The sequence below is a fragment of the Plasmodium chabaudi genome (genome assembly GCF_900002335.3).
Source record: "Plasmodium chabaudi chabaudi strain AS genome assembly, chromosome: 12".
Classification (NCBI taxonomy): Eukaryota; Apicomplexa; class Aconoidasida; order Haemosporida; family Plasmodiidae; genus Plasmodium; species Plasmodium chabaudi.
In genome coordinates this window covers 163,265-182,913 of record NC_030112.2, presented here as the reverse complement: position 1 = coordinate 182,913, position 19,649 = coordinate 163,265, and the positions used below count along the sequence as shown (strand labels likewise).

Below are 19,649 nucleotides of genomic sequence, written 5' to 3'. Positions count from 1 at the left end.
ATTTTAAATAAATGTATATATTACTAAGCTTATCATACTTATTTCCATTGTTTTAATCACGATATTTTTTTAAAAATATTCACATGAATAATTATTATTTTTTGTAACTTTTCATAATTTGTATCTTTAGTATTTGTCTTTTTTACATTGTTTAGTCATAAAGTATTTAAATTTTTTTACCGAACTGGACAAAAACTTATATTGTTTCCATTATTTGTGTCAATTCAATATTTTTATATTATAGTATAAACTGTATTTTCTCTTTCCCTATTTTAATACACCACTAGTTGTCAATATGAACAGTTATATTTTTAAAATTCTTTTATTTACCTTGTTCTACAAAATTATGGATTTTACACCGAATAATCAGGATGGAATAAATTTCGTTAGAGGAAAGATGGAAAAAGATGATCATTTTAATATAGAATTATGTATCGATGAAAAAAAAAATATGCATAACATTTCTGAAAATATTAAAATGATATAAATTTTATGAAAATTCTACAATTGAAATATGTGTGAATATATATAATAATTAAAACTAACTATATGTTTTTTCGCTTATTCAAGCATATAATGGTGATAATAAAAAAGTTAAGTTTGAGGTTGGTGAACAAGTAAAGGAACATGACACACCTATTATTATACTATTACCTACGGCAAGGAATAATAGCTTAAAATAAAATGCTTATACAAAATAGTTAACTTATAACACAATGTGCATTGTTATTTTTTATAAAAATTTTCAGAATAAACCTTCACCCAGTGAATTGTACGAAAAGTATATGAAAGAAATCGATGACCATAAGCACAAGTGTATGTTTTTTTTATAAAACATTATACCTTTCGTTTTATAAAAACAAATCAAATAAATATATGTTGTAAACAATTTTTTTATAGCTGTGAAAGACGTTATGAACAACATAATGAGCACATTTGATTCGGTAGTTAATCTAAGAGATAAATATACATAATCAAAAAAAAATAGGCAATTTACATTTTTCATTTATTAAATTTGTTCATATTTTGTTCCCTTTCGATTTATGCCATAATTTGTTTACACATAGAATGTGCATTTTTTTAATTTCAGATTGATCAGAAAATGTTCTTAAATAAAGTTAAAAAAAAAGGGAGCTAAAATAGTTGTACATATGTAAATATGCATATATATTTTACAACAATAAATACATTTTGTTTTAATTTATAAAATTTATTAATTTAGTTATCAGAAGAGGTTAACGAGTATTTAAAACTTTATAAAGGTTTTTCAATATGATCAAAATGTATAGGAAATGATAAGTAAAAAAATTAAAAAAAATTTTAATATGTTTAAATGTCTTTAGACAACAATTACATGCTTGTAATTTATTTTCGTTTTTTTTCGTTTTTATTAATGTTTTGAAAAATAAAATATAACATTCTTAATATTTAACAAACTTAATTGTTAGTAGCTATTTATATAATGTGTAAATAAAAATTTATTTGCATAAAAAAAATAATTTTAATAAAATACTTTGCCTCGAATATTACACACACAAATATGAAGAGAATATTATTTGTGGCAATAAGGGCACAAGTAGGGTTTGAAATTAATTCTAAAAATTGCTGTAAAATAAAGAATGTGAAAACAAAATTTGTAAATAGGTTAAGCCCTTTGAAAAGTTCGATTTCTATATTTTTAAATGATCATAGTATTGTGTGTGTTTACATTAGCCATGTTTATATATAAGTATATTATAGACGAAAGAGGTTTTTAAAAATAGTGCCATTAAAAGGGTATAAAAAAATGTGATTAAGAACAAATGTAGATTTTACTTTCATTTATTTCTTTCTATATATATGTTAATACACATATTTTGTAGGAATAAAAATAAAAGAAGTTATAGCCATATATGTAGGTATTGATTTATATATAGAAAGGTTAGTATATTTATGAGATATTCCTCTTATATACATAAAGTGTATAAAATATATTGTTTTAAAATGAACAGATTATAAGTATAAATCGAATATTAATATATAATAAAATGGATATAGTAGAAATATTATTGATGGTATACAAAAATAAAAAATTATAATAATTTTTCAAAAAATATAAAAATATTTACACATATTTTGTAGTATTGTTTATTTCTTAGCATTTATAATGTCAAAAAAGGTGTATAAAATTTTCATTTTTATGAAGCAATTTTATGCTTATTTGTAAATGTTACAATAAAATAAATATAAATAATAAATAAAGGTTTCCAATATGTGAAAATATAGTTCCATAAACCGTCATAGTTTGATTTTTAACAAAAATATGTATAAAAGCGGCATAAACATAAAATATTATTTATGTATTTGAAAATTCTCTATATACAATATAATAAATAACTGTATGTGTTTCATACCTATACGTATGTACACGTATTTTAAAAAAACTCAAATAGTAACCAATTTTTATACCAACGGATTGATTGTATATAAACTTATATATAAATGCTATTTTAAATTTTGAAAAAATAATAAAAAAAATAAATACTGCAAAATTGACTATAAAAATAATATATTGTGTGTACAATATAATAATTTTTTATATTAAAAATATATTATATACTTAATTTTTGTAGATATTTCATTTTATTTTTTTTATCACGACTCATGTAATTTATTAGTATATATAAACCTCGTGTGGAAGTGAAAAAAGTTAACGAACTGTTATTAAAAATAAAAATTAATAGCTCCTACCCCCTTTAGTAATATTAGTAAAAATAATATATATTGCTTTAAATATTAAAAATCATTATATATATATATATATATATATTGTAATTTTCTTTCCTATATATATTTATTAAGATATTTACATGCACCTACATATATAGTAACATTATTATGACGCTTTATTTTTCCGTATCTTCTTTATTTACATATTTAAAATTGTAATAATAATTTGGAGTTTTCTTTTTTTTTTATTATCTTTTTTTCATACAAACATAAATTTATATTTATTATGACTCCATAGTATTTAAATATATTGCAAATACATACATACGTCGTAACAAAACATCAATAAAGCACATTTTGTGGGTAAATATTTTTCTATTTTATTATTTTATATATGCTTTTATTTAAATATATATAATTAAAAAAAGGGTTATTTTTTTAAATTATAATTTTTATTCAAGGGCTTATATTATTTATTTCAAAAAAATATTAACCAATTATTACATTTTTTCACATTAATTTTTTTTAAAACGTTTTATTATATATACCACATTTATTTACTATTTCTACATTATATTATTTATATTTTTTGTATATAAAAAATATAATATATATATAAAATTTCCAATTAAATTTATCATAAATTTTAAGTTACAATTTTTTTCACTCTATAAATTTTAACAAAACTGTAAAAATGACAAGCACTGAAGATATATCACAAGAAAGAGCTGAAAACTCTATCCAAGTAATAAATTAACCATTTTAATAGATATCAAAAAAAAATATATATATTATGTATATACTCATATAATACATTATTGTATGCATACATATATTTATTTATCATTATTATTTATTAATTTTACTTTTCCCCTTTTGTATGTATATATAGGTTTCCATGACAAAGAAGCCAACCTTCTATGCCAGAATTGGAAAACGAATGTTCACAGGAAATGAAGAAAAAAATCCATTTGATGAAGTTATTATAACAGGTTTAGGCAGCGCCACAAAAATTGCAATTGGTGCCGCATCCATAATGGAAAAGGAAGATATTGGTATGTTTATTTGCATTTTACACTTGTGCATATATATATGTTCATTAATATGTACTTAATTATAAGTACATACATTGGCTATGCTTATTTAAAAAAAATTATGACTTGTTCATATATTATAGCCATTAAATAACTATTTTTTTTTTTTTTTTTTTTTTTTAGGCCAAATCATTAGAATTCAAACAGCTTATTTCAGTTCAGATAGAATTAATAGGAGAATACCAAAAATAACAATTGTTCTTAAAAAACACCCAGACTTTGTTGCTAATTAAATAAGAAATTAAATATATTGCACATATATATAAATATATGCAATGCAAAAATTATATATAAATATATACCCAGCAGCATATGTATTAAAGCATTTATGAATGTTACAATACATATGCAAAATAACCTCGCGGGTTTCATTTAAAATTATTTATTCCATAATAAAGAGAGAAAAAAAAATTATGCATGTTCAGAATATGTATATATATTATATATATTTTACATGACCAAAACGCATAGACTGAAAAAAGAGAAAAGGAAAAGTATACCACGTAAAGAGTGAATTATAATTATAAGAAGACCGTCTTATATATTTTCTTGTATTGAATTGTGTGTATATGTATATAATATTATATTATGTATAAATACATATTTTTCAATTCTTGAAAAAATATAACAATAATACATTTAAACAATGAAGATAGTAAAACGAAACAAGGGAATTTAAAGGAAAAATATAATAATATTATGAAGGGCCAAGGCATATATTTTATATACATAAAATTCAAAGCATTTTTTATATACTTTTTGTTTTTTGTATATATTCATATATGTGCGTATATATATGTTTTTTTTCCTACATGAAAACTTTTAATTTGATTGGTCTTAAACAGTTCATCTTGTTTGTATATATACAAAAAAAACTACATAATCATGTTTTGAAAACATTTATGTAAAAAAATTTTTAATACGAAATATATATAATTATACGTTTCTACACATATGATATTTATGTGTTTTATATTTTTCGCTTTATTATTGAAATAAGTGTATACTCCTTATTTCTTATTATTTTAAAAATGGGGGGGGGAAACGTGAAAAATATATCAAATGGAGGAAGTAGCTAAAATGACTGTAAAATGAATCATACACATTCAATCAATGTTTAATTTATATTATATATTGTAAAATACAATGTTAAGAATGTTTAATATGAACAAAATGAAAAGGATAGTAGAATAAAATATTTACTTTATTATTTATTTGTTCATTTCATTTTGGGGTATATATGATTATACATAAAAATGCTATTGTATATTATGCAATAAATCTTCATTTCATAGCCTAAGGGGTTATATACTTTTTATACACATATATATGTATGCTACAATATATTTAGAATAATGGAGGTGGAGCATAAAATATGCAAATAAAAATAGGATAACCTTTATGTAATTCAGTTTTATGTACACCTCATGGGTGTTTATTATTTTTTCAAAGAAAGAAATTATAAGAACATATAAATCTTTTTTTTTATATTATTATCAAGCTGAAAAAGGTTTATACATTCAATTAATTATAGCATTGTGTGATTTACACTGTATAAGTAAATTTTATGTGTAAAAAAATTGATGGAATAATATATAGGTAGCTTTATTTTTTATATTCTATATTTACAATCAATTTTTATAAATTTTTATGATGACACCTAGATTAATATAAAATTGTGGAAAGGTAAAAAATTGTTTAATTGCAGATTTTATAAATATGTATCTGTACATTTTTTATATATTTATATTTCCTTTTATTGGTGTTCAATAGTAATATAAACCTTAGTGTGCACAGACTTTATTATTTTTTTTTTTTAAATAACTTATTCCTATTTCATTCTTGTTTTCTTTGCGTCTTTAGTATTTTATTAAATAGGTATACTCATTATTTTAACAATCCCTAGTTTTTATTATGATTAATTGGTATAAGATTATATAACTTTGTTATATTATTTCATGTTTTATGTATAACATCATGATGGATTTTCTTGACGTTTTTCTGTACACAAAATATGATGGACTTTTTATTAACTTATCCCTTATATAAATAGCTTATTTTTAACTGACCAAAATAATTTTTTAATCATATTATTATGGTCTTCCTCTTTATGAAATTGTGCATATATATAATATATATATTGATTTTTACATTTTTAGCAAGCCCTAGTTTCTTTGAATTAATTGGCAGTGCCAAAAGGGATTGACTCGAATGAACTTTGCTTTAATTACCAAAAATCACAAATAAGCAAACTCGAAATATATACATGTATATAATATACATGTACATGTACCACTCAACACCTTAACAGTTTAAATTTTGTGAAATATGGACGAAAACAAAAATGAAGAAGATATAAATCATTCGATAAAAGCCAATGAAGAAGCAAAGATAAACAACAATAGTAAACTGTCTAAGTCTACTCAAATGTTGTTGGAAAAAAATTGTAAAAAAAAAGAAAAGAAAAAATATATAAATGCATATATGCATACACATGTTTTAAATTATATACCTCTTTATACAAAAATTAACCAAAACCATCAAATCTTTATATAAATATGTGTATATGTTTGTGTTACAATTTGGTTGCCAAAATATATATTACCATTTTTATTAACATATTATTTTTTGTACACATTTCAGCATTAAAATTACAAGAACTGATCGAAGGAAGTTATAAAAATTGTATAATAAAAAGTGATAGAGAGCAATATAGGCAGTATGTGCCTAGAATGTTATGGGGAAACCCATGTAAATATTTTCCTACAACACCCCTATTGGAATTTCAAAGGTTTTAATAAAAAAAGGAAAATATAAATAATAAATTTCTAATGCAAATATATACATAAGCATACATACATATCTATAAATTAAAAATTAATCATTTATTTAGCCCCGAATTATTTGAAAAATTCAACCTGGATACACTATTTTTTATATTCTACTATCAACCAGTAAGCTCATTAAAACGAGTATATATGTAGTATGACTTAAAACAATTTATTTATGAACAAGTCATGTAAATATGTACACAACTATGAAAAAAAAAAAAATTGCACACACATGTGTCATTATTTTTCCTTCGCAAAAGGGAACTTATCAGCAGCATTTAGCTTCGAAAGAGTTGAAAAAGAAATCATGGAAATATCACAAAAAGTACACAACTTGGTTTTTCCCTTATGGAAATACTATCCGAATTTCAAATGATAAATCAGAGAAAGGAACATATTTTTCATTTGATTATGAAACAAGTAATAATTGCAAATAGCTATTAGCTATATAGCTATCTAGCTAAAAATGTTCATGTGAAAATTCCTTATATTTTATCCGTCTACCCACATGTTTTACCTACCCTTTTTTGCGTTTGCTTTCTCAGCGTGGTCCAATCAACTGAAAGAAAATTTTTTATTTGAGCATATATATCTCGAAAATGAGACATCCATATAACCTGATTACTTGTAAAGATATCCAAAACAATAAAAGGAAATATGGTCACACACACATATATATGTATATATTTTTTTTTCGAACAAATTAATATTATATAATATAAGAATATATTTATGTTTTTTATTATTTGTATATTTTATGGTGTATATAGTCCTGTTTTTTTTTAACAAATGTACGGAATTATATGACCAATGTTTTTATTTTATTTTTAATAAATATTTCTTCGCGATCTTCGTCTTTTTTTTTTAATTTATACGATAATACAATTTTCAAAAACAAAAACAAAGTTTCCATATAATTAAGGTCTTGTTTAAAATTATGAGAGTAAGGAAAAACAAGTTAGCATATAGATTATGGTATGTAAATAAAAGCCCAATATGAACAACAAAATAAATTTTTTTCGCATTTTTATACTGTCGCATGAGTAAGCTTAAAGGATATAATAGTGACATTGTAATATAGCATTAATTGTTTTGTAAAAAGATAATAAGTTTTTATGTCTTAATAAAAATTATTGTTTAAATGTATGTTTAAAATATAAAAATATTTAAAAAATTTAATGTAGAAAAGACAGTGTTTGTTTATTACATACTACCATTCTTTAATTTGTAGAATATTTAATGAATAAAATTAACTCAAATAATTCACAGTTTTTTTTATTTTCTTTTTTTTTACAAAATGGATAATACATATATTATATTATTACAACTGACATATATGATATAAACATATTTTAACTATAATAAATTTCTTATTGATTGTGAAAAAATTAAAACATTTTAAAATTTGATTTTTTTTATATTATATATATGTCTTAAGTATATGTATAAGTTGATTTCTGCAAAATCATTTATAATGTAGAAATAGGTGAGAGTATTTTTCAAGCTTATATGGAAATTAAGAATTTTTATTTTTGTTGTATTTTTGTTGTATTTTTGCGTTTTTTTGATAATTTTAAAACATGCATTAATGTATCATACGTGCTATTTTTTTAATTTTTTTTTCTCTATATTATTATTAACAGAATAAACATTATTTTTTTAATTGTATATATTATTATGTAACTATTAGACTGTCCATTTGGGGGGTGTCTTGTTTTTTCAATTTTCGTTTTCTACTACTTTATTCTTAGTATAATATAGTAGAACAAAAAAGGAAATTCATTTTTTAAAATAAAATCTATAATGCATTACACACATAAAACTAAAAAAATTTTCATTTCTTTCATAATTTAAAATATATACATGCACAAAAGAAATTCTATAACGTTATTTTAGTACTATGCCAGGCGATATATATTTATAATTTTTTTTTTTTGTGTGTGTGGGAGAAATTGCATTTTTTATTTTACTTATAAGAATTTCGTTTGTTTTTAGATCATTCTCCCTTGATCATTTTTTTTTGTTTTGTTTTGTTTTTTTCCGTTTCTTTTTACTCAGCTTTTTGTTAAAAATTTGAGATTAAAAATATTTTTCAATTACAAAGTCATAAAAAAAAGGATGGCAAAAAATGTAAAGACAGCAGAAAGGAAGGGTGGTAAGGAAGAAAAAAAAAATACAGCAAATAAAAAAAGAAGTGAATCGAAAGATCAGGCTCACAATAAATTAAAAAATAATGCTAAAGAAAATGAAAAAAAAGGGAAGGAAAAAAATGGTAAAAATAAGTCCCTATATGTAGAAAATCAATCGACTCAAAAGGATACCAAATTGCAGGCACGCTTAGAAAGGGACCCCAAAAAAAATGCAGAAAAAAATGCAGAAAAAAAGGTGGACAAAAAGACGGAAAAAAGATACTCCCACGATATAGGAAACCATGGGAAGAATAAAAATGTGCAGTTTAGATCCTCTGGAATGGAAAAAGAAAAAGGGAATTTGTTATGCTGTTTTTGTTGTGGAGGTAAAGAGGAAGAGTTAGGTGAAGTACGAGTTAATGATGATGAATTAAAATTGTTGGATATGAAAAAACGATTGCTGGAGGAGGAGGAAGAAAAAAAACGGTTAAAGATGTTAGAGGAAGAAAAAGAAAAACAGCGATTAAAAATGTTAGAGGACGAAGAAGAAGAAAAAAGGAGGCTAAAAATGCTAGAGGACGAAGAAGAAGAAAAAAGGAGGCTAAAAATGCTAGAGGAAGAAAATGAAAAAAGACAGATAGAAGAATTGGAAGACGAAGAAGATGATGGAGGAGTATCCCAGAAAAATAAGGGAACTGTGTTAATAAATAAAGATATGAAAGCAAAGTTATTTATTAAAAAAAAAGCCAAATTAAATTTTCTTGGAGCAGCAGCTGCACCTAATCCTCCAGAAGAAAAAAATTGTACTGGGCCACCACCAGAAGTAAGAAAAACAACAGTAAAAGTAAAAGAAGGTATATATTTAATTTATAGTAATGTAAATTATGGACAATTAGAAATACATTATTCTAAAATTGGAATTCAAGGACCTGGAGTATTAGCATATATATCATCCGATGTTATTCCCGATTTTTATTTTGATCAAAAACATTCTAAACAAATTATGTTCAAAAATATTTCAACCAAAATGACAAGTGCTTATTTTAATGATTTAAAGCCTTATTATGAATGCTATATAGAATTTATAAAATTAAAAAAAAAATTTAATGGAACGTTGTACTTTCTACCCGCTTTTGAGGCTCAACCTCCTCCACACCTGGACATTATTTTTTTTAACACCCGCGAAAAAAAGGTATGGCAAATTAAAATTGTGTCGTGCCCATCATTTTGCATGCAGCTTTCACACCGTTTTCACCATTTTCAACCGCTTATATGATACGTTTTGAATTTTTTTCAGCTAAACTACGCCCCCATAGAGAAGCCAGTCGAAATATCCGGAGATATTCTTTTTGTCATACAGAAGGGATTGAAAATATTTACAGAGGAAGTAGAAGTTGAGAAGCTGTGTAACTATGTGAAATGTTATGGAGCTTTATTAAATTTGTCTTAAAATTTTAAATTTAATTTTGAGGCATATAAAAGGGGAGAAGTATGATAGCCTATGCATGTATATGTTGGCTAAATTTTTGTAACTTTGTTGATATATTTTTATTCGATCGTATGCTATTCCTCGATTTGAATATTTTGTTTTTGTGAAAATAGCATTGACCTTATTAGAAGTGCTTTTCATATTGTCAAATGACTTTGGGTTATCTATTGATAGTAGTTATTCTACATTTTAACAATTTTGAAATATATGCATTTCATTTTATTTGGTCTTTTTAAAGTTATGCACAGCAGTTCATGCATTGTATGTCCTTTTCATGGGCATTTTGTGTGCTCCAATTCAAAACACTTAACAAAGCGCATAAATAAATTTCAATAATATTTTATTTTTCCCAATGTGTGTAAGCACTTATGGGAATAAAATGGGTTGAAGTTGAATTAGAGTCGTGAAAAATTATGAAAAATTATGAAAAATTATGAAAAAATGTAAAAAAATGTAAAAAATCGTGAAAAAATGGAACTACACATACGTGTCGTCGACATGCTTATAGTCATCGACGTAGTTGAATTTATCTGGGTCCTGGTTGTCTAAATTGGGGTTTTTCTTTTTCAAAGTAAGTTTAGCGTTAAATTTTGAAAAATTAAGGGAAGATAATTTTTGGCTAGGAGTTAAAGCATCACCAAATTCTTCGCCATATTTTTTGTTTGACCATAAAGGTTTATATAATGCAATAAGAGCAGGAAATTTTTTTCTTTCGTTTTGTAATTCATATGATTGATATCTATCATCATTTGGATCTTCAGCTATTTGATGTGATCGACCTTCATTTCTAATTTCAGTCATAAAATAGTGATACATTTCTGCCATTTCAGGTATTGACATATTATAAGAATACGATTCATGTTGTTGCTTTACTGGATATACACACATATTAAGTACTACAGTTTTATTTTGGATTTCATCGGAACTACAATTATAATTACCACCTCCAATATAATCAATAGGTTCATGTCTATCCAAATAATAGGAAATATAATCTGAATCATTATTGGGGTTAATTATATGATCAAGTAATATTTCTTTAGCTCTTAAATATGCATGATCATTAATTAATTTAATTTGTTTTGATGAATATTTTTTTTTACTTGAAATTCCAAATAATTCTGTTTTTATTTCATCAATTCTTCGTATTTGATCTTTTGTTTTATCAGTATGTTTATTAATTTCATGCCATTCAATAATAAGTCGTTTCATAATTTTATAAAATTTGATTCGATTCCAATTTGGATCATCATAATAGCCACCAAAAAACCCTCGTGCTGCCAATTCCCATTCGATTCTTGGTTCAGGTATTGAACAAGTTGGAGATGGATATCCATGAGGAATAATATGATTTTCTACGATCTTATGATTCCATGGATAAATTAAATTTGATAAATCTTTAGATAAAACAGGGTCTCTCCAAATTGTATTTAATTGTGTTGTTTCTTTTGCATTAACATAATTCCAATTACCCCATTGTCTATATTCTAAATCTTCTTCTGTTTCTAAAAATGTTTGATCTTGATTTCCATCTGTTTCAAAATCAAATTGTATAAGTTCATCAAAATTATAATTTCTCCAACTTACACCATGATCTAAATAATATGGAATTTTTTTATACCTTTGTCTATCTTTTCCTTTTTTTAATTTTAACCCTTTACCATCATAATTTTCTAATCCTCCCTCGATTTTACCACAAGGCTTTCTTACATCTCTCCTATGATCTAAATATGCCCATTCCCCTTTTAAAAAATTATAATATGGACTTAGTTCTTTTGTTATTGTTTCATGAAAGGGGATACTAATTTCCCAAGGATATGTTTTTATAGGATCTTCCAAAATGTATTTTGTTTTTTTTTCATGAATGGATCCTTTAGGTGCTAAAATCATTTTAACAAACTTCTTTTTATCATTATTCAGTGCTTTATTTGGGGCTAGGAAAAGTATTTTTTTTATTCTCCCTCTTCGTTTGCATTTATCATTTTTTATTACATTCCCTGTTTCAATATTTTTCCGATTTACAGAATTGAATTTGCTTATTTTGGGGGGTCTACTTTTTTTTTCATTTTTGTAAATTTGGGTTGTGGGTCGAAAAGGGGTCCCATTGTTGGCATTATGGCGTGAGTTCCTTAACTTGACTGAATTTGTATTACCCAACATAATTAGAAAAAAAATAAAATAGTATATTTTCATTTTGCTTTTACTTTCATTTTTTCAAAAATGGTAATGTATATTTGGATGGCCGGATTTTAGTTGTATTTCCCGAGCTGTCTCGATTTGTTTCCTTTCCTTTTATTCATGTTCTTTTCCATTTTGTGTTAGTATGCATGAATATTTATGAATAGTTGGTGAACGCTACTTATTGAGGATCGTTGAAATAGAAATTCACGTTCATTGTGTAGTGACAAATATATGTATACCTCATCAGCTCTTATGTTTCAACAAATGTATTACAAGAATAAACAAACAAGACAAAGAACTATTTATATATATAAGTGAAATGAAATAATAATAAATAGGTATAGCGAAATTGCTAGGCAATCTTATGCTGTACTATTACGAAAATTTTTCAAATCAAATTTGGACCTCCAAATCTCAAACAAAAAAAAACAAAAAAAAAATACAATAAACTTGTATCCAGAAAAAATATATAAAAAATTAATTAAATTAATAATTGTGAAATAATAAGATAAGGAAAGAATTAAAAAATAAAAATATTCGTGTGCATATAATTTTTTTTGCAAAACTTTTGTAAAAAAAAAAAAAAAAAAACAGTATGCATTTATGATAATATGCACAGTTGTATGTTATTTAAAAGGCTATTTTATAATTAAAAAAAAGTAAATAAAATGATAAATAGTAAATAATATTGACAAAAATTAAAAAAAATAAAAACTAAACAAAGGAGGGGGTACAAAATATGTACAACAAATCATTGTAGTAAAATGATGAAGTAAAAAACTAAAATATGATTGAATAAGAATGGATAAAAATAATTAAATTATAAGAGCAACATAAATTCGTTTAATTTAAAAAAATATGGTTAGGTAAGTATGTAAAGGTGTATGACCATGTAGCGGTATAAGGGCAAATACCTACTTAGGCATTGAAATCCATGGTAAAGGTTCCATATGTTTGATCTTCAAATAAAAAGGATTTTTTCTCAAGGTCTTTCCTAATTTTGCTCTTTAAAATGGTGGAAGTTCTGATACAGCTAAAGACGTAGTTAATTTTTTGGCCTAAGATGGGAGTGTAAAAAATGGAAGAGTGTAAACAGCTGAAAATATGGGACAGGGGTAGGTGGAAAAAACGAGTGTGTGCAAATTATGGGTTACCTGTGAAAAATGTAAGCACAAATTTGACGGCAGTGATGGTGATAATTATTTTCATAAGGGAATTGAAATATAAAGTTTTATTTGAAAAATATATAAATTGTGTATTTAAGGTTATATTTGAATTTGAGAAGACTGATAATAAAATTGTTAATATAGTGTAAAATAATAATTTAAAAAAACACCAAATACTTAAAATAAAAAATGATTGGGATGATTTTTGTAATATTATTGAGCTATCATAGGAATATCCATATATACTTTGACTTGTTAATAATATAACTGTTATAATTTCAAATATTGAAAATATAAAAATTGTTTTAACTATTATATTTATATTTTGTATATATATTACAAATAATAAATTTAATAATAGTTCAAAAAAATATATAAATAATAATATACTCCATAAGACATAGAGAAATATTTTTGTTTTTATATTTTTATAATTTTCAATATTAAAATTTAATTTATTTATCCCAATTTTCCATTTATTTCTTCTATCATTGTAAATGTTGTAAAAATGTAGTAGCTCCAAATTATCAGGCATGTTTGTTTTGCTTTAAAAATTATGAAGTAGTATTGGCGGTAATAATATTTTTAGTTGTCTTGCTCGTTTTGAGGTTTTGATGGCTGGCTTGTATGCTTATTTATTTGGTTGTCTATTATTATTATTTGCTAGCCTGTTGTATTTTATTGTTTAATTTTGTTTGAAAATATCATTAATCCTCTTTTGTTTTATATATTACAAAAATGAAAGTTTTTATTCTAATTATAAAAAAAAGAGAAAGCAAAAATGAGTTTCAACACACATGATTTTGTGCATATGGGCAACTACCATTTTAAGGATAGGCGTTATAAAAAAATAAATATAAAGTCATCAATTACAGAAATGTGCAAATAAAGAAATAAAAATAATGCACATAAGTAAGAATAGATAACTAATAATTATTTATTATTCAACACGATTTATATTAGATTTACAGATTAAAACAATGGGTGTGTAGCTATACCTTTTCATTATTAATTATTTTTGGAATGGTCTATGAAACATTGGAGGAAATTTTCTAAGGCGTTTCACCATGTGCATGTATGTATAATGAAGTATACTTTTGTTCAATAATATTTTCGCTTTACTTTTTTTATAGATTAATTTGGCATATTTTACTACTATTAGTGATATTATTTTTATATTTTGTTTTGGATGTCGTGATTAAATATGTACGTTCATGTTTTATAAGTGTTACTGAATAAATTATATTTCCTTTGAACTTGATAGGAAGTTATATATTTTTTTGAATTATAGTTGCACTTATTAATTAATTGTTCGTTAATAATATACATATCTATGTATTATAAATTTATCTTTTTACCTTTATTACAATTAACCATCTTATCAATATACATAATTGTCTAACATAATTCGAAAAAAAATTCAACAAAAAAAAAATATACATATTATACATGTACAGTTCATAATTTTTTTAACGTTATAAGATACGACTGTTAAAAATAAAAAAAAAGTCTAACACGGATAATTTGCCATATTTAAAAAAAAATATCCTATTTAAATATATTTAATGTGTCAAACTAAAATTATGCAATTATGTGCAACCAAAGGGCAACATAAAAAAGATGATATAACGTATGTAATACTATTTTCTACATAAAATATAATAGTATATATGACAAAATAAATTATTATAAAAATAAAATTTAGTTGTATATGGTTAAAAAAGAAAAAGGTATGAGAGTAATGTTTTATGAGAAAAATTATATTGTCCGATTTAAAAATTGACCAATTAATTTTATTCTTTGAAAGACGGAATTATAAAACTTAGAAAGTTCAAAGAAAACATTAAAAATAGACATTTTAATAAGTTGTATACTTAGCGAAATATTAAGGATGCTCCATTTTTACATGAACAGTGTGCATATATATTTGTTCTCACCTAATTATTATTATGGCTATTATTTTTATTTTTTTTTCAAAATTAAATAAAATATGAACAGCAATAATTTATTAGCATTATGTTTTAAATGTGGTAATAAATTTTGGTTAACAAATTTGGGCTAAATACAAACTTGTTTATATGCCCATATATAGTATAATTTTTATGTAAAAATAATATTTTGTTTTTGGGAAAAATTTTGAGAAAGTGTGTAGCTAATATAGAGCATATAATAGTGTTATTTTTTTGAATAATTGTTTTTAAATTAATTTTTTTAATTTGGATATATAGGTTACGAGAAATGGAAAATTATGCATTTCCTTGTTCTATATAAATGAATGGTGATGTTATTTTTTCGTTCCACACCTTCGAGCATATAAATATTCCTCGATTATTTGTAAATTTTTTTTTATTTAAAATGTGAATAATTATAATTAAGATAAAAAGGATTATTATTTTTTTTTTCTCTTCTCCATGAATAATAGAAAGTATACTAAAGCAAAATAAATAAAATTGGATTGATATAAAAATAAAATTAAATATGATGAAAAATAATATTATTTAAAAATATTGATAAATATGAAAATACAGACTTTTTTCAAAACATTCCCTTATACTAAAATGTAAAGGGAAAATGTATTGGAGAAATTTGGACTGTATAATAATAGTAAGCATAATTAAATGATGGCAACTTGTATGGAGTTATAAAATATTTGGAAAAAAAATATGCATAAATTGATAAATAGAGAGACATTAATAAAATGGTGAACTTTAATAATTTTATAAATAAATGTATTTGTGTATTTTTTTCAAATATTCCCAAGACTTTTTATGGGAATGAAAAAAACAAATTGTATAAGGAAATTACAGATAATGTCAAAAACTCTAAAATAATTAATTTTCCTATAGACAAAGATTCAGTTAATTTTTTTTTTATTTCAAGTGAAATTAACAAACTTCTTAATATAAAAAATAAAATAATTAATGATAATATTCAAAAAAATATAATCGTTGAAAAATGTTTTAATCTATACTATCTATTAGCTACACACACAAAATTAAAAAAGGAAACATTTTATAAAAAAAGAATATTGGAATGTATTGAAGAAAATATTTCTAAATATATATATAATAATAAGGGTCAGAAGATTGATGAAAAAAATATTCCATATAGTATACGCATAAGAAATAATCAATCGGTGGGAAACTTATTTAATGAGCTGAAAGAAGATTGCTCAAAGTATTTGAAAAAAATTAACAATGTTAAAGTTAGGTATGTATATATATTATCACATTTATGTAGTACATTGCATGCCCAATTCATATTGTCCTTATAACAAATGGCGGCATTTTTTTATGTTACTCTCCTCCCGGTTTATTGGCCAATTACAATGTGCATTTGTTCGATCTGTCTACTGTTTTGTTCTCTATATCTTTTATTTATACATTTTTGTGTTACACTTCTTAGGCATTTAATAATAGACAAGAATGAAATAAAAATAGACGAGGGATGGAAGAAAAGCCATGAGTACACTTTTAACAAAAATAAATTAAAAATTCCGATCAGTAAGTATAATTATGAATATATTTTAAATGGGCTTGAAGAATCTGAGTCTCGAAAAAAGGTACTTGAGTTACTTAACAGTCCATATAAAAATTTAAATTTAAATAATGATGTAATAAATATACTAAAAAAAAGATATGATTTGGCTAATAAATTAGGGTATAAAAATTGGGGGCATTATTCTATATCCCAATTTACAATGGAAAAAAATAATTATGAAAATATAGAAAAGTTTCTTAATATAATTAAAGAAAAGGTAGAAAAAGATTATGATAAAATAATTTATGATATATTAAAAATAAGCAATTTTAGTAAATTTAGCAATAAAAATAATAAAAAAAATTATTGGGAAAATAATACACACAAACTAGCCATTTATGATTGGAGTTTTTATTATAATAAAATTATGAACAAGTCAGATGAATATTTGATAAATAGCTATTTTCCACAAAATATAGTTTTAAAAAATTTTATGGAAATAGTTTCAAGAATATATAATTTTTTTTATGAAGAAATTAAAGATGAGGAAATAAAAAAAAAATGGCCAAAAGATAGCATAATATATAAAATAGATCGACATCAAAGTAATGTAAAAAAAGGGACTACACTAAATTATGAAAATAAAAATGTGTTTAATAATTCATTTTTAGGATATATATATATAATTCCATATATGGACATAAATTTTAAAGATTATTTTAGGGTCCCTTCAATGAGTTCTTTACCAAATACATGTTTAATAAGCCCAGGTCATGTATTGATAGATTATAAGTTTATTAGAACAGTACCTATTAAAAATAAATTATTTAGTTCATCAGAAATATTAACATTATTTCACGAATTTGGCCATGCATATCATTTATTATTATTATCAAATAATTTGAGTTTATCAAATTTATTTAATATTCCCTTAGATTATGCTGAATTTTTTTCACATATAAATGAGCATATAGCTAATAATTATGATATAATTAGTAAGTTGTCTAATAAAATTGGTAATAATTTAAAAATAAGTGAAAATTTATTTAAAACAATTAAATTTGATTGTTCAAGACTCGGTAATATATATTCACAGTCTATTATAGATTATGTTATACATGACCTTAATCCACATTTGTTTTTTTCAAACACAATGAATAGTAGTTCTGAAAATAAGATAGAGAACGAAGAAGATAATTTATGCAATTTTTATGAAACGATTGAAAAATATTTCCCTTATAAATTTTGTTCCTCTTATTCAATACATTCCACTAGTTTTCCATATCATTTTTCAAGTTATTATTCTGGGGCTGTTTTAAGTTATTTATTTGCAGAGACAAGAGTTCTTTTAAATGTTTCAACAGATCAAATTAATTTAAAAAAAAATAATACACTAACCTCTTTTCAAAAGAAATTTTATGATATAATTCTTAACGATTTTAAAACAGACAATTATCCTTCCGTTATAAATAGTTTAATAAATTCGAAGAAAAGTGAAAAATTTTTTAAGTAGCTATATTCATAATTTCACTACAAATATTGCACATCTTTTTGTTTTTGTTATGCATGTACATAAGTTTATTATTTGCTCTTCCCCCTGCACATTTCTATCAAGGGGGGTGACAATAAGTATCAAACAAATTACAAAATAACAATTAAAAAGAAAAAATATATATATTCTTTCGAAATATAGTCCTATTTTTTAGAGGAAAATATTTTATTCGTTTTTGTGTTAATATTGGATATACTTTTTTATGGACACCCATTTAAAAGGTGTTTCAAAAAATAAAATTTCGAAAAAATTGGTGAAGCCAAGTGTAGATATAGCATTATTAGCATACTTTTTTTCATTACTTACAAAATAAGCCAAATTAATAACTTTGTTTTAAAAAAATATTTTTAAAATTAAGATGTAAAAATAAGGTTTTATTAAAAATTTGTCTTCGATTTTTTTTATCATCATTTCGTATGCATATACTAATGTAAATATGGGAATTACAACATCAAAAAAAATGGGTATATATACTGAGGTGAAATAAAAAGGAATTTTAATTTTTACATGTATAAAAAAATATAATTTTGATATTTGTAAGATTGCAATATTTTTTTTATTTTTAAATATAAGAATTATAGTTAAGGAAAAGCCAAAATTTCGCTATTTTCTAATTTTTTTAAATTAAAAAAATATATATTTATGTACGTTTATTATTGGTGTTATTGTTTTCTCTTTTTCGAATGAATGAAGAAAAAAATTAAGGGAAAACTTTTTGGGGTTAGATTGGTTAATCTTTTTTGAAGTGTTATTAATAATTTCAAGTAGTGTTGAATATTTCTGAAAATTTTTTAAAAATATTTATCATTTGTAGCTTTCTACAATATATATACCATTCTTTGTGAATGTTTATTTTGTTTAGCATATAGAAAGGCTTTATTTTTAGAGATAAAAATGTAGGCTAGCCATACCTATGCAAGCATATATATAATGATTGGCCATAATTTAATGCGAATAATTATGGCATATATATTTTTTCCAGCATATGTATATATAGCTAGTTAGCGATAAAGAATAA

The 19,649-nt window shown here is 23.3% G+C and overlaps 7 protein-coding genes across 7 annotated transcripts; 5 read left to right on the top strand and 2 right to left on the bottom strand.

The window, feature by feature from the left end:
* Positions 1-295: 295 nt before the first annotated feature.
* PCHAS_1205200 (conserved Plasmodium protein, unknown function) lies at positions 296-1,276 on the top strand (the record flags this gene model as incomplete). The annotated part of the gene is made up of 6 exons (XM_051321000.1): positions 296-431; positions 571-605; positions 750-816; positions 901-944; positions 1,091-1,117; positions 1,223-1,276. The coding sequence occupies 6 exons, from the start codon at positions 296-298 to the stop codon at positions 1,274-1,276; spliced, it is 363 nt and encodes a 120-aa protein (XP_051176955.1).
* A 2,127-nt stretch (positions 1,277-3,403) lies between these two features.
* Positions 3,404-4,036, top strand: PCHAS_1205100 (DNA/RNA-binding protein Alba 3, putative; the record flags this gene model as incomplete). Its single annotated transcript, XM_739094.2, has 3 exons — positions 3,404-3,454; positions 3,602-3,764; positions 3,927-4,036. 3 exons carry the CDS (start codon positions 3,404-3,406, stop codon positions 4,034-4,036), a joined length of 324 nt encoding a protein of 107 aa, XP_744187.2.
* A 2,095-nt stretch (positions 4,037-6,131) lies between these two features.
* PCHAS_1205000 (CCR4-NOT transcription complex subunit 5, putative) lies at positions 6,132-7,250 on the top strand (the record flags this gene model as incomplete). The annotated part of the gene is made up of 5 exons (XM_016798795.1): positions 6,132-6,249; positions 6,447-6,594; positions 6,697-6,757; positions 6,895-7,054; positions 7,180-7,250. 5 exons carry the CDS (start codon positions 6,132-6,134, stop codon positions 7,248-7,250), a joined length of 558 nt encoding a protein of 185 aa, XP_016654164.1.
* Positions 7,251-8,752: 1,502 nt separating this feature from the next.
* PCHAS_1204900 (IMP1-like protein, putative) lies at positions 8,753-10,213 on the top strand (the record flags this gene model as incomplete). The annotated part of the gene is made up of 2 exons (XM_740848.2): positions 8,753-9,955; positions 10,061-10,213. The coding sequence occupies 2 exons, from the start codon at positions 8,753-8,755 to the stop codon at positions 10,211-10,213; spliced, it is 1,356 nt and encodes a 451-aa protein (XP_745941.2).
* Positions 10,214-10,729: 516 nt separating this feature from the next.
* Positions 10,730-12,445, bottom strand: PCHAS_1204800 (conserved protein, unknown function; the record flags this gene model as incomplete). Its single annotated transcript, XM_740845.2, has 1 exon — positions 10,730-12,445. One exon carries the CDS (start codon positions 12,443-12,445, stop codon positions 10,730-10,732), a length of 1,716 nt encoding a protein of 571 aa, XP_745938.2.
* Positions 12,446-13,351: 906 nt separating this feature from the next.
* Positions 13,352-14,134, bottom strand: PCHAS_1204700 (conserved Plasmodium protein, unknown function; the record flags this gene model as incomplete). Its single annotated transcript, XM_740847.1, has 2 exons — positions 13,352-13,491; positions 13,588-14,134. The coding sequence occupies 2 exons, from the start codon at positions 14,132-14,134 to the stop codon at positions 13,352-13,354; spliced, it is 687 nt and encodes a 228-aa protein (XP_745940.1).
* Positions 14,135-16,297: 2,163 nt separating this feature from the next.
* PCHAS_1204600 (peptidase, putative) lies at positions 16,298-18,592 on the top strand (the record flags this gene model as incomplete). The annotated part of the gene is made up of 2 exons (XM_740846.2): positions 16,298-16,809; positions 17,005-18,592. 2 exons carry the CDS (start codon positions 16,298-16,300, stop codon positions 18,590-18,592), a joined length of 2,100 nt encoding a protein of 699 aa, XP_745939.2.
* Positions 18,593-19,649: the final 1,057 nt, after the last annotated feature.